Source organism: Carlito syrichta, unplaced genomic scaffold, assembly GCF_000164805.1.
Source record: "Carlito syrichta isolate Samal-C Ts95f unplaced genomic scaffold, Tarsius_syrichta-2.0.1 Scaffold136318, whole genome shotgun sequence".
Taxonomy (NCBI): Eukaryota; Metazoa; Chordata; class Mammalia; order Primates; family Tarsiidae; genus Carlito; species Carlito syrichta.
The window spans coordinates 89,846-103,530 of record NW_007080414.1 but is presented as its reverse complement, the minus strand read 5'-3'; the positions used below and the strand labels follow the sequence as shown (position 1 = coordinate 103,530).

General features: G+C 61.3%; 1 protein-coding gene across 1 annotated transcript in view; it reads left to right on the top strand.

The window, feature by feature from the left end:
* CTTN (cortactin) overlaps window positions 1-13,685 on the top strand; it is a gene marked incomplete at its 3' end in the record, with an annotated part of 28,195 nt that extends 14,510 nt beyond the window's left edge. The window contains exons 9-17 of the mRNA XM_008049736.1: window positions 349-459; window positions 2,086-2,148; window positions 2,716-2,771; window positions 4,768-4,837; window positions 7,477-7,625; window positions 9,971-10,060; window positions 11,910-12,084; window positions 12,254-12,325; window positions 13,642-13,685. Coding sequence (XP_008047927.1) covers window positions 349-459; window positions 2,086-2,148; window positions 2,716-2,771; window positions 4,768-4,837; window positions 7,477-7,625; window positions 9,971-10,060; window positions 11,910-12,084; window positions 12,254-12,325; window positions 13,642-13,685 — 830 coding nt within the window. The remainder of the gene's footprint in view (window positions 1-348; window positions 460-2,085; window positions 2,149-2,715; window positions 2,772-4,767; window positions 4,838-7,476; window positions 7,626-9,970; window positions 10,061-11,909; window positions 12,085-12,253; window positions 12,326-13,641) is intronic.

Sequence of the window (13,685 nt, the reverse complement as noted above, 5' to 3'; positions counted from 1 at the left end):
GATCCTTCCGCCTCAGCCTTCCGAGTAGCTGGAACTACAGGCACATGCTACCACGCCCAGCTAATTTTTCGACTTATTGTGGAGATGAGGTCTCGCCAAGTTGCCCAGGCAGGTCACGAACCCGCGGGCTCAGGCAATCCACTCGCCTCGGCCTCCCAAAGCGTGGTATTACAGGCTGAGCCATTGAGCCCGGCCGAGAATGGATGTTTTCTAAAGTTTTAGCAAAGATCTGGAAGGGAAGATGGGCTTAGTGAATGGTGTGTACGCGACTGCGTTGAGAACGTACTTTGCATCTAGGACCCAGGCTGCCAGTTAATGACAGATTGTGGCCTTTCATTCTGCATGCAGACTACGTGAAAGGCTTTGGAGGGAAGTTCGGTGTGCAGACTGACAGACAAGACAAGTGTGCCCTCGGCTGGGACCACCAGGAGAAGTTGCAGCTGCACGAATCCCAGAAAGGTACATTCTCTGCCTGCTGTGCTGGGGAGTCCTGGGGGTGTTTCTGTTCGTTCCGGGTCTGTTGATGTGTGTTGTGTCAGCTGTGCGCCTGTCGCAGTGTCATTTTGTGTCTCCATTTGAAGCTGTCCAGCGCTCCCACACTTCCGGGAACCCTTCAGCAAGTGTAGTGTCGCCGGCTGTATCTGGGATGGGCCCCACGGGTGGGGCCTCCACTCCCCACTCCGGGAATGCCTGGCCCAGCCTAAGAGCCCAAGGCTCCTGGCACAGGTTTCCTGTTTATAAAGTGGGCCATGGCTCCTTCTGAGCTGGGAGTGTCTTCTGTCGCAGTGGGAACCCCATCCCTGGGAAAAGGAGTCTGAGGGAGCTGAAAGCCTTTCCGTGTGACCTAGACCTAAGCCAGGGGTCAGGTGCCCCTTTCCTTCCCAGTGTGCTAGGAGGTGGGCTGCCCCGTGGCTGAGGACCCCGCCCCATCTGATGTGTCTCTCCACACGCACAGATATGTTCCATGGTCTGCAATGTGGGTGGGACTTTAGGAGTGACCCTCCAAACATGGAGTGGCTTCACCGAGTTATTTGAAATGCGGTTCTCAGCTGGTTTCCAGATCTTGGCGGAAGCGTTCAGAGTTCGCTCTTTGACCTGAGCCTTTCGAGCCAACGTCCGACCGTCCGCAAGGCTGGATCTGTCAGGTCCAGCTCTTGCTTTCTGGCAGTGACGTGTTTGATGGCTGCATGTGCTCATCCGATTCTGCCTCAACTTGTGTTTCCTCTCTCGGCTTTCCCCATGTTGCTTGTGGATTTGCAGATTATAAGACGGGTTTCGGAGGCAGATTTGGTGTTCAGTCCGAGAGGCAGGACTCCTCTGCTGTGGGGTTTGATTACAAGGAGAAGCCGGCCAAGCACGAGTCCCAGCAAGGCACAGTCGCCCCCAGACCCCCTTCCGGTGCTGCCACTTCTAGCACAGACTTCGGGGCTCACCGTCGGGGCCTGCAGCACGGTCTACCAAGCCGCCCACCGTCAGCTGCCAGGGCTGTGGGCGTTTCAGATCTGGCTAGGGAGACACAAACTGGGAACCATTCCCCATCTAGTCCTCGATTTATTTTCCCCCTGTGACCTTTAGGAATTGTGTTTGCTAAAATGCAGTGGTGAGTTTGCAGGCCTGGTCATTGTAGCCCCGTGACGTGTCCAGCCCGAGACTGGCGTCCCTGGTCTCCAGCGGCAGCTGCATGAGCTGGTTGTGCTGTTGACCCTGACGCCGAGAATCAGAGTCAGGCCTTCCTGCCTTTGAGATGAGGAGAGATGTGTTTGGCTCAGCCAGACCACTGACCTTGAGGCCAGAGCTCAGCAGCAGCCAGGGCCGTGAGACAGGCTTGTTCTGTGTGGTTTCTGTGTTGAATTTGTGCTACTGTTTTTTGACCAGGGGCGGGAGGCTCTTTTGTTTGTTGTGGTTTGTTCGATGACACGTCTATGTGTGACATCTCCACACAGAGCCACACAGTATGTACGCAAAGCCGGCGGACACGTTTTTCCTTAGAGTGGTTATTTCTTTATTTCATATCCTTGAAATCTGGGCATGGTTCTTAGAACCTGGACCCGCGATTGGCATAGTAGTAACTCCCCACCCTTGCAGGGCAGATGGCAGGCTTCCCGCCTGTGGTGGTAGAGACACAAGGCAGTGCTGAGGCGTGGGCAGGTAACTGCACCCGGCCGCCCTGCAGCCCGCAGGGAGCTGGGCGCGGGTCCCGTGCCGTGACTGCTGCATGCCAGTGTGACTTCATGTGGATCTGTGTTGCTGCCTAGAGCCGTTCGGCCGGGGGAGTCTCCACATGGATTTTTCTTTCTTTTGAAAAGCAAGAGAGCAAACTGCGATTGAGCCTCTTTTTAGCGCTCAGTAGAGCAGGCGCACAGGAAACAGATGCGAATCAGCCCGCGCTGGTGCGGAAGACTGTGCTATTGAAGTGGCGCGTTGCAAAGGCCTGTCCCGTGCCCCCGCCTCGGCTTGTCCCTGCCAGCCTGCCGCCTGCCGCCCTCCTGCCCCAGGGGAAGGCCCACGCATGCCCCCGGCCTCCGCTCTGCTCACTGCCTGTTCAAGGGCCGGGTTGGGAGCCACACGTGCCCACGAGTCGAGGCTCGCCGGGTCGTTCTCGTCTCCTGCTCTGGGCGCACTCTCTTGGCTGTCTCTGGGCCTGTCTGCATGCGCCTGCTGCCGGCCCACGCCGTCTTGACCTCAAGAGTAAGTGTTGTGTTCTGCCCATTTCAGACTACTCCAAGGGCTTCGGCGGGAAGTACGGAGTGCAGAAGGACCGGATGGACAAGGTAAACACCCCTCACTCAGGGTTGGAACTCCTGGCCAGTCCACCCTGTCGCGGTTGTCTTCCGGCCGGTGTGGCCCGTGGCTCTGGAAGTGTACTCCAGGGCTGGACCCGCAGCATGGCCATTGCAGTGGCTGACTCGGGCGGTCCTGTGCTCTTGGGCTTATGCTAAGGGACAGGTGCTGTCACCAGCCCACCTTCTGGTCAGCGGTCCAAGGCCAGGCAGGCTCCGTGCTTGGCCTCAGCGCGGTGGGGGCAGCTTGGCTGCCCTGGGACCCAGATGTGTCACATGAGCGATGAGTGCCTCTAGGGCATGCGGGCATTTGGACTTAAATTCTTAACATCCAGTCACTTTGGAGGTGGACTTCTTGGGTCACGGTGGCCATTGGAGGAGCTCAGAGCTGTGTGTGATCAGGGCTGCCGTCTCGGGAAGCGCAGGTCTCCACCAGGCAGCGCCAGAGAGACATGGCCGGGAGCCTGCAAAGCCGGGGACGGGACACGGTACGCGCAGGGTAGGGACAGGAGTCCCCCAGATTCTGAACAGGAGCCGACAGCAGAGGGCAGGAGGGGGCCTGAGGGACTGGCCCTGGGAGCCCACAGACCACGAAGGCTTGGTGGTTGTGACACGAGTGGCCCTGAGGGCTGGGCAGGCCGGGATGCCCGTGGGGTCTGCTTGAGGGGCCTTGGCCACAGCATGGAGACTGCGTTGCAGGAGGCTCAAGGGCTGGTGCGCGAAGGAGTGTCTGGGGGTTGGGGGCGCTCGGGACACAGCAGCCGGGCTTGGTGTCAGCGGAATCAGGGTGGAGCTGGATGGCAGGGGAGGAGCAGATATGGGCATAAGTGGGGCGGGGGGGCAGTGTGCAGAGCGTGGGGGGCAGGCCATGCCCTCACGATGGCAGCTGTCGGGCAGTCAGAAGAGACTGGGCAGGGACATCCAGCGAGGTGACTGGGCTGTGGAAGGAAGGAGCACGTGCACCCGTGGGTGAGTCAGAGGTTGTGAATCTGAGGCTGGAAGCTGAGGAGGTTTGTGTCTCATGCAAGTCTGTGGTCAATGCTGATGGTGATGACAGTGACCGCTGACCTGCAGCCCCTTGGCAGGAGGCGTGTGGAGAGCTGCCTCAGTCCTGGGAGGTGTGTTGCTCTCCCTCCGAGTCTACTGTGTCATTGAGTGGCCTGAGCGTGGCACAGTGGGGCAGCTGCCCAGGGTCCAATGCTGGGCTGGGACCGGACTCAGGTCCTAGGCCCTTCCCTGAGGGCGAGGTGCGGTGGTCCCTGTAGGTGTGAAGTGCCAGCAGGTCCACTTCCTGGGTGAGGCTCGTGGCCTGGCCCTTGCTCGAACAGACATGGAGCGACTGAATGACCAGAGCATGGCCAGCGTGGACCCTGGAGCCTGCAGGACAGAGGGCAGACGTGGGAGGAGGGACAGGGCCGGGCCGAGATGCCTGGGAGAGGGTGGTGCTGGGCAGGCCGGGCCGTGTGCGGGCGCTCTCATGGTGGAACCCAGGACGGCGCGGGTTTCCAGGAACCTGCCCGTCCTCACCCGAGTCAGCTTTCCCGTGGCATGTCCTTGCTGCCCTGTGGGATGATGTAATCAGGCACCCTCAAAACAAAAGGCATGGCCGCGCGTCCCGGGAAGTGGTGGGAGGGACTGGGCCAGCTGAGGCTCGCAGGGGTCCCGAGTGCCTGCCTTTCCGCTTCCTGCACACCTCGCGCCTCTCAGTGCGAGGGAGTGTGGGACAGACTGGAGGAAGATCCCAGGATTGATTTGCAGTCGAGCAGATGGGGATGCGTGCGTTGTCATCCTAACGCTGAGTCATGGTCACCAGCGAAAGTGTTTGGTGATATTTCTCCTGCCCAGTTAATTGGCCACACGGAGCGGCGGGGTGGGCGCTCGGGGCTGCTGGGTGGGTATTTTGGAGAAGCTGGGGAAGGCTCGAGGCTCTGGCGTGCAGGAAGGTGAATGAGCTTCCCTGACGTCTGTTCTCCTCCCATCTCCACAGAATGCGTCCACCTTTGAAGATGTCGCCCAGGTGTCCTCGGCTTACCAGAAGACGGTGCCTGTTGAAGCCGGTGAGTCGTGGCAGGCCCCAGAAGCAACCGTGTGGTCGTCCCAGGAGGAAGGGCTGTGCTGCGGGGAAAAGGGTCGTTGTGAGACAGAGCCAGGGCAGATGGGCATTCGTCATGGCTCACTGCAGCCACGAGCTCCTCGGCTCCAGCAGGCCTCCCACCTTGGCCTCTCAAAGTGCCAGGACCACAGGAATGAGCCACCGCACCCATCCTGTGACTCTTTGGATGAGCTCCTGTGTGCTCTTGCAGGGTTCAGAGATCCCTACAGACACAGCGGGCGCAGCTCCTTAGATGGCTTTGCTGCGAGAGGCGCTTCCCAGAGCAGAGAGGGCGAAACGCACGTCCACATGGTCCCCACTGCAGTGACGGGCTCTGAGGGAGGTTCAGGCGACCTGTACATGCTGGGCCCGTCGGACTCAGCTGCGATGGAGAAAGGCTGGAATGCCTGTGCACAGGCCCCAGCAGCGGCCTATTGGCTGCTCAGCTCAGCCCGCCAGGCGGCTCGAGGCCTGTCCCTCAGGTGTCTGCTGGGCACACGTGGGAGCTGGTGTGGGCCACACCCTGCAGAGAGAATCGTCTAGTTGGGAAAATTCCGTAGATGGCAGCGATAGCTACGTTCAGGCTCGGAAGCAGAGTCCACTCAGCTTCCTGCCTGTGCCCTGGGTTGGCATTCCAGAATCTGTGGCCCAGGTTACTCGGATGCTTTGAAAATGAGCTTTTGTTGGTGGCGGCCATATTTCTTTTATCAACTGTATTAGAAATTAGTGGTGGGCTGGGCGCAGTGGCTCACACCTATAATCCCCGTGGTTTGAGAGGCTAAAGTGGGAGCATTGCTTCAGGCCAGGAGTTCAAGACTAGCCCTGGCAACATAGCAAGAGTCTGTTTCTACAAAAAAACACAGAAGTGAGCCAGGTATGGTGGCGCATACCTTGTGGTCCCAGCTCCTTGGGAGTTTGAGGCTGTAGTGAGCTACGATCGTGCCACTGCACTCCAGCCTGGATGGCAGAGCAAGATCCTGTCTCCTGTGAAAAAAAAAGAAAGAAATTAGAGGAAAGTTTTAAGTCAACTCATTTAAAAGTAATAAGACCATTACATATACATGCTATACATGACATTTCTTATGAAACGTTCTATGCTTCTGTGAATTCCTTGAAGAGAAGGTGGCTAAACTCTCAAGCTGCATCTGGTTCAGTCTGTTGTGATAAGTTATGTTGTTTCTGGAGAAGACCTGGGCTCACTAGCAAGGCGGCTGGGAAAGGGAGTCTGTGTAGTGCCAGGTCCGTCGTGGCCTGAGCATGCCTCCTGAGGGCTGGCGTCCTGTGCTTGGAGCAGCGTGCTGGCCCAGCTACTTACTTGTGTCTCGTGTTGATTGTTTTGGAAAACGTGTCTCCCATGTGCTGACATGCTTCGTTATGCGGCGCCAGAACCCACGTCGGTTACCATCAGCTGTCTCGTCAGCAGTCTTTCACTGGAAATTGTCCTGCTCATGTGGCAGCTACAGATTTTCCAAAATCCTGCCTTTTGCTTGAAAGCTGGAATTTTCCTGCTGGCCACAAATATGCAGTCATTTTTCTTGACACGGTAGGCTCAACTCGTTGACTCTGGAGAAGATGTCTGCTGGACACCCAAATCTGCACAGCCACAGTTTGCAGCTGTTACTTCAGGGAAGCATGGCGTTCTAGGAACGGTTCAGCTCGTAACTCAGATCACTGAGTCAGGGCTGCTTCCAAGATAGGGTCATACGCCCTTACATGGCAGGGGCCGCTGGTGACGTCCCCAGTGCTGCCACACAAAAGATCAGAGATGGACGCTTGAGGGTTGAGAGTTACTAGAAGTCAGTACTTTCTACTACTTTATGATTTTATTTTGTTTTTTGAGTTGGAGTCTCACTCTGTTGCCCAGTCTGGAGTGCAGTGGCACGCGCACGGCCACTGCAGCTTCAGCCTGCTGGGATCAGGGGATCCTTCTGCCTCAGTCTTCCAAGTAGCCAGAACTACAGGCACGCGCCACCATGCCTGGCTAACTTTTTGATTTCTTGGAGAGATGAAGTCTCAGACCACTGGGCTCAGGAAATCCTCTCACCTGGGCCTTCCAAAGTGCTAGGATTAGGGCATGAGCCACTGCGCCTGGCCTCTACTGCTGTAGTATGAAGGACAGATGTCCTTCAGTGAAACTCACTGCTTAAAAAAAAATTGTGGGCTATTGCCAGACCTTTGCCGCCATTGCCTCACTAGACTCTGGTGTGGCCATGTGTTCTTTGAGCTGTGGCTGTCGCCATGCTTCCTGGCATTGACCCTCTCCTTTACCTTGGGGAGGTGAATCTCCTCTTCTCTCTAATTTACTTCCTAAATAAACTAAGTTTTCTAATCTAAAAAAAAATTGTGAGAGCAGTGGTAAGGATGTGATGATGCCTGGTCTAGGAATCTTCAGGATGCACGGCTTGGCGTAACCCTCAGATCCATAGATCTGCTATGCGCTGGAGCAGACACTCTGGCTGCTCTGGGTGTGGGTGGGCTGAGCCTGCAGCTGGGTGGGCTTCTCCCCTCCTGGGGTCAGCTGGTTCCTAGGGAGGTCGCCTGGTGCGGGGTGTCATCCAGGGCGGTGTCATGCGAGTTGAGGTCAGACTTCTCCTTCCGCCGCAGTGACCAGCAAAACAAGTAACCTCAGAGCCAACTTTGAAAACCTCGCCAAGGAGAAGGAGCGGGAGGACAGGCGGAAGGCGGAGGCGGAGAGAGCCCAGCGCGTGGCTAAGGAGAGGCAGGAGCAGGAGGAGGCCCGGCAGAGGCTGGAGGTGAGAGGAGGCTGCTGTGTCACGCGGGGACTTGCTTGCACGACTCAGACACGCTGGGGCCGTGAGTGGGCTTGTTCTCCCTTGGAAAACACGCTTCCTTCCTGCACGGGGCTCCTCTGAGGAGTTTCTCATGTGCAACCACGCACGGAAATCTGGCCAGCTCCAGCCTGGCCTCGGCCCCTGCCTCTGTGCAGGGCCACGGTGACGTGGCTGGGTCCTGCCGCCTTCCTCACCTGCGAGCCGGGCCTGGTGTTTGCCCAAGTCTCTGCCCACCCCACCTCCTGGCCCCGCTGCTTCCTGGTGGGAGGGGTCTGCCACGCAGGGGCAGGCCACGCTCTCCCCACTTGCTCTGGAGGCCGGGAGCTTCTTTCCATGTGCTTCTCAAAGCTGTTTTCTTCTGAGGCAGTGTGGGCAGTGACAGCGTCGCCTGTCCGGATGGGCAGGCGTCGGGGTCCTGGTCCACTGGCCACCTGCTGCAAAGGCACGAGCACACAACGTCAGCCTTCTCTGTGGCACTACGTTTTGGCTGTGAGGTGGAGGTGGGCATGCGTGTGTGACTCTGGGCCAGCTGGGAAGTGCGGCGTGATGTCTGCACACGAAGCCGTTTAACACCCGGCTTCCTGTCCATCCCTGGACATTTCCGCCCCACGTCAGGCGCTGGGCCCTGAAAACCCCCTCCAGGGAGAATGCGGTGTTGAGGTTAGCACACAACGGGCAGGGGGCACCAGGCTAGGACCCTGACAGACAAGCGTGGCGTGTTTATCACACGCAGCAAGAGAGGAATAATGGCAAAATGAGGGAATCCCCACCAGCCACTCCCTAACTCCCAGAAGCTCCTTGAGTCGTCTCTCCTTCCCAGCTTGAGTAAGAGGCTCGTGCAGTAGTTTTTCTTTCTTGCGGAACGGACAGATTACATGCACAGCAAGGCATTTTGTTTCTAGTGTCTTGTCTCCTTTTCACATCATTGATGCTGGCCTCGCTTTGTGCTTGGAGTTTTGAACCCTGCTGCCCGAGTGCCATCCGCACCCCAAAGATGCCAGGCAGTGTGGCTGCTGGAAAGAGAAGGGCTTCAGGGCTTCGTCGTCCTGCCTGTTGTCTTGTGGGAGTGCCTGCCGTCCCCCCGGTCCCTCGGTCTTCTTGGTGGTGACGTGCTCCAGGGGGGTGATTCCTCAGGTGCACCCTGGGGCAGTCTCTGAAGGTCCTCAGACGCGCAGCCTCTGGCAGGATGCTTGCCACTGGCGAGGGCTGTGGGCAGGGCCCACGCCACACATGTGCTTGTGGAACTGTGGTGTGACTCGGCAGCCAGGGGCCTCTGTGCTACGCTCTGGAAGCTCCCGCTTCGGCCCAGGCCCTGCCCCTCCAGGGTCACATGGGACACCGGCGCCTCAGGAGTTTCACCCATGCATGAGTCCAGGGACCGGGAGCCTCCAACTGTCCTGTGTGGGTCGGACAGGGTCACGCAGAGTCCGCGAGCCGTGCTGGGGTCTCGGGGCCAGGGTGGCTTCTCTTCTGCAAGACGAGGTCGCGCCGCCGTTCCTGTCAGAGGGGTGCCCTGCAGAGGCGACAGGAGATGGAGGGCCGGCTGCTAGGCGGCCTCCTGCCTACCACGCCCGACTGCGTGTCCTGCGCGTCCTGCGCATGCCCCCAGCCTTACAGCCTTCGCCTCCTGGTAACTCCAGGCGGTGGCGGGAGTATCCTGCCTCTGGTGTCCCACCTCCACCCCGCGATGCCTACCCTCCTGGAGGTCGGAAGTCCTGCAGAATGACGACAGCGGGACTGCGTCTCCCGGCAGACTCACCGGCCCTTCCTTCACCACTCCAGCCTCTGCTGTCACCGTCACCACTCCTGCCTCCCTGTCACCAGGGCCCTGTGGTTGGACTGGGTCTGCCTGGATGGTCCAGAGATCGCCCTGCAGACTCCTTCACGGCATCACACCCACACTCCCTCTTGTCGCACAGGGCCACGTAGCTGCAGGATCTGGGCACTAGGGCGCCAGCAGCTTTGAGGACCATTAAGTCTACCAAAATCCACCCAAAGATCCATATTTATTCCGAGTGTAAAATACATCCGCCTCATGTTACGGTCCCAACTCGCCCCGTGGCAGCGTCAACTCAGAGTCCCAAATCTCATGACTTGAGTCATCTAACTAAGGGTGGGTGAGACTCAGGCCGCGCCGTCTCCTAAGTCCTGTGGGTCACGCGGTGGTGGCAGGAGAGGGTGCTGCGCTGGCCTCTGGCCCCCGCCTGGAAGCACGCTCGCCCTCGATGCCCGCGGCACCCCATCTCAGTGGCCCTCTGGGACCGGAAGCACGCGGCCACTGAGCAGCCTGTCTGTTTCCACTGCAGGAGCAGGCCGGAGCCAAGCAGCAAAGCCCACCCGTGTCCCCTGTGCCTGCGCCTGCTGAGGAGAAGCCGCCTGCGAGCCCCGTCTACGAGGTGGGTGTCTGTTTGGTTCAGACCGTGTGACTTAGAGCCGGAGTCCGGGTTCCCTTGGGGCAGCCCTTCCCGGACAGCTGCGCCCTAGAGGGGGGGCTGGCTGGTCTCCCGAGCAGGGCGACACGTCCCGCTTCCATGGGGTGGGGGACGTCCCCCAGCCTGCGCCTCCCTCACCCTGCACAGCCCTCCGCACCCACCGCAGCCTGGCTGCTTTCACCGCAGTCTCCACGAAGTCGCTCGATGCCGCGATCAGACACGCTGTCTTCGTGTCACCGGCCCGGCCACTCCCTTCCGGAATCCCGTGCTCCCGCGGCATGGAGACACTGCCCCCGGGCTCTGCCCTGTGGCCGCTCCCTTCCAGCCCCTCCGAGTGTGTCCTCCAGACACGCTGCCCCGCCCATCCCGGCACGGCTGCTTGTGACCCCCTCACACGGTCGCCCGCCCCTTCCCGAGCTGCCGAACTCCCTGCCCGGACCCCGGCAGCCCAGCCTCGTGTCCCCCCCTCCCAGCGAGTCCCACTGCTTGCGGCCAGACCCGCCGCCCGAGACCAGACGGTCAGCTCGCGGCCACATCCGTTCAGTGACCACGCCCTTGACTCCTGACCGCCCCTGCCCTCATCACACTCTCCGCCCACGGCCACTCACGCTGCCCACGCCCGCCCGCCACCGGGCTCCGCCTGCGCTCCTCCAGTAGCCACGCCCGGCCCTGGCCCTGCTCCTTCTCCCTCCTTGCACACTCGTCTTCATCATCGGGATACCCTCTGTCAGCAGCCAGCGGTTGTCGTGTGGTCACTCCTGAATTGGGGGTGGAACCCCGTGGGCCTGGTCCTGTGGCCTTGCTGCCCGTGGCCTCCGCTCCCACTCCCAGCCCTGTCCTGCGGCACCTGCCGCTCCCCTCCGCCTGCCGGGTTCATCCTGCTGGACCCCGGCAGATGTGGCGGGCCAGGCCTTGTAGCTGATCGCCCAGTGGCGAGCAGCTTGTATCCCCACTCTGCCACAGGCCCTGCCCAGCCGGGCACTGCGGAGCCGGTCCTCTGACAAGGAGGGGACCAGAGGTCTCTGGGAGGGTGCGGTGCCGTGTCACAGATGGGAGGACGCTGCCACCCCAGCAGCCGCCTGCAGCCCTCCCGTCTCTTCCCTGGGCGTTCAGGGGTCGCCGCAAGGGAGCACTGACTCCCTGCCCTCGCTCATGGTCGAGGCCTTTGCTGGGCCCAGGCCGGCTGGGTGGGTTTTCTGTCCTTGGCCTCCAGGAAGCCGGTTTTGGGGGCTCCTGTGGGCAGGTTCTGAGCTGTGTGGCTGCTCGCTCTAACCCACAGGGACCTCCATGTGACCCTGGGAGGGGGCCCCGGTGAAAGCTGTCCTGGTGGTCATGGGCAGCCCCAAGCCGCCGCTAGGCTCAGACGTCCCCGTGGTATCAGCACAGAGGCACTGAGTGCCCTGCGCCTCCTGCCTGAACGGGACGTTGAGCGCGTCACTTCCCTCACGCTGCAGGGGATGTGAGGACAGAGCCCGGCTGCAGGCCCGGCTGCCGTGGGCAGGGCTGGGGCAGCATGGTAGAGCCATGTCAGGCGGCGCAGGTGCAGGATCCCGCCTGCAGGCGCCTTGATGGACTCTGAGAGAACCTGGCCACGTCCAAGCCAAGGCGGGCTCCCCCGCAGGCCCCGCAGAGGGCGTGAGGGCCGTGGCCTCCTCAGAGCTGGGGAACGTGGGCGTGAGGAGGGTCTTTGGAGCCGCAGGCTCCCGGCACTGGTGGCTCGGCCTCCCCGTCCCCATGGGGCAGCCCTGGCCAAGACGGAGTGCTCTGTAGAAGCCAGCACGGCCACAGGACGTGTCTTTTCGGCCCTCCCCAGGACGCGGCCTCCTTCAAGGCGGAGCCCAGCTACAGAGGCCCCGTGAGCGCGGCTGAGCCGGAGCCCACCTACAGCGTGGAGGCCGACTACCAGGAGGCCGGCAGCCAGCAGGGTCTGGCCTGTGCCCCAGAAGCCGTCTACGAGAGCGCGGAGGCCGCTGGCCACTACCAAGCAGGTGAGAGTCCCCACTCCAGAGCCCTCCCCGGGGGGAGCGGCCCCTGCTGTGCCCAAGGAAGGAGACGCCCCCTGAGCCTAGTGCCTGGACTGTGTCGGGGTACGGCCTGATCCGGTGGGAGTGGCAGGTGCACGGGGGACCTGGGCTCAGACCCTCCGTCTGCCTCCAGAGGAGAATGCCTACGACGAGTACGAGAACGACCTGGGCATCACGGCCATCGCCCTCTACGACTACCAGGCCGGTGAGGGCCCGCTCGCGGGCAGGCGCTGCTTCCTGCCTCCTGTCCCTCTTCTGGGGGTCCCCTCCTTGGGTCAGCCTTTCGGGCGCCGCTCCGGCTCTGGAGATGGTTATGTTGAAGCAGTTTCAGAGTCACAGGCCAGGCCAGGGGGACCAGCAGCCCCCTGCCCCTCAGCTGGTCCCATCTCTCTGCCACGCCCCCATTGGAGAGCTGCAGGGGTGCCCGTGCCCAAAAGACTCCGTCCCGCAGCGGAGGAGCTACAGACGCCTGGATGCTCAGACTCCACTCCCGGCTGTCCTGCTGGTGCCGACTGCCGGTGGCGCCTGTTGGCTCCTGCCCGCCCCCCTGCCCATTCGCTCCCCGCCGCCCCTCTATGCCTTTCTTCCAGTCTCCCCCACCAATCCCGTCTGCTTTCTCTGAGCCTTCTGGGCTGGCCCTCAGCTGCCTGCCTGCGTTTCCTCGGGGCTGAGGCAGGGTCCGTGCTCCAGTGGCGGAAGGCCACAACGGAGGCATTCCCCTGTGCCCCAAGCCAGGCTCACGGCATCCGTCCACCAGCCCCTGCCCATCACCTGGTCCGCACAGCCACCGTGGCCCTTCAGCAGACAAGTGTCTTGTGGGCTGACGCGGGTTCCCCCAGTTCCTGCTCTCCCTCCTCCGCCCCTCAGACTCTGAGGAGTGGCTTCCACATCCGCCCGTTCTTCTCATCTGGAAGTTGGCGGTCTCCCTTAAGGGGGTTCCTCTCCTGATGTGTCCTCGTGTTTCTGAGCTCCTCCTGGGAAGGTGGGTCAGCGCCTGTGGGGCGGAGGCTTCGGGGGTATGGGCATCCCTGCCGCTCTCCAAGGCTTCGGGGGAGACTGAAGGTGACAGGCACGTGTTGCAGAGAGAGGGGGTCTGGCTGACGGGTGGTGGGCGTCCCGGTCCCACACCTGGATGTACGTGTCCACACACGAGGCACTGCTGTCCGGACGCCTGTGTGGTTCACGGCGCCGTGCTCCCCGCTGTGCCCATTGCCACCCCAGCCTGGCCTTTTGGCATCCTTCCCGTGTCTGTGAGGCCTCCTCCCGCCATCCCTCCGCCGTCTCTCACGCGTGTCCAGTGTCGAGGGCGCTCGTCCCCTTGTCCTCCAGGGGGCCCTACCAGGCAGAGGGAAGGAGGTGGGCGGGAGTGGAGGGGCAGCGGCTGAGCCCCCACAGGGAGCGCGGCTGACGGGGTCCCCTCTGCTGCTCTGCACCCGAGGCCTCTGCGGGCCGGGTCTCCGGGCACGGGCGGCTCGGGGGCCGGGCACAGCCGCATCTCTGCGTCTCTGTACCCCTTCCCAGCGGGCGACGACGAGATCTCCTTCGACCCCGACGACATCATCACC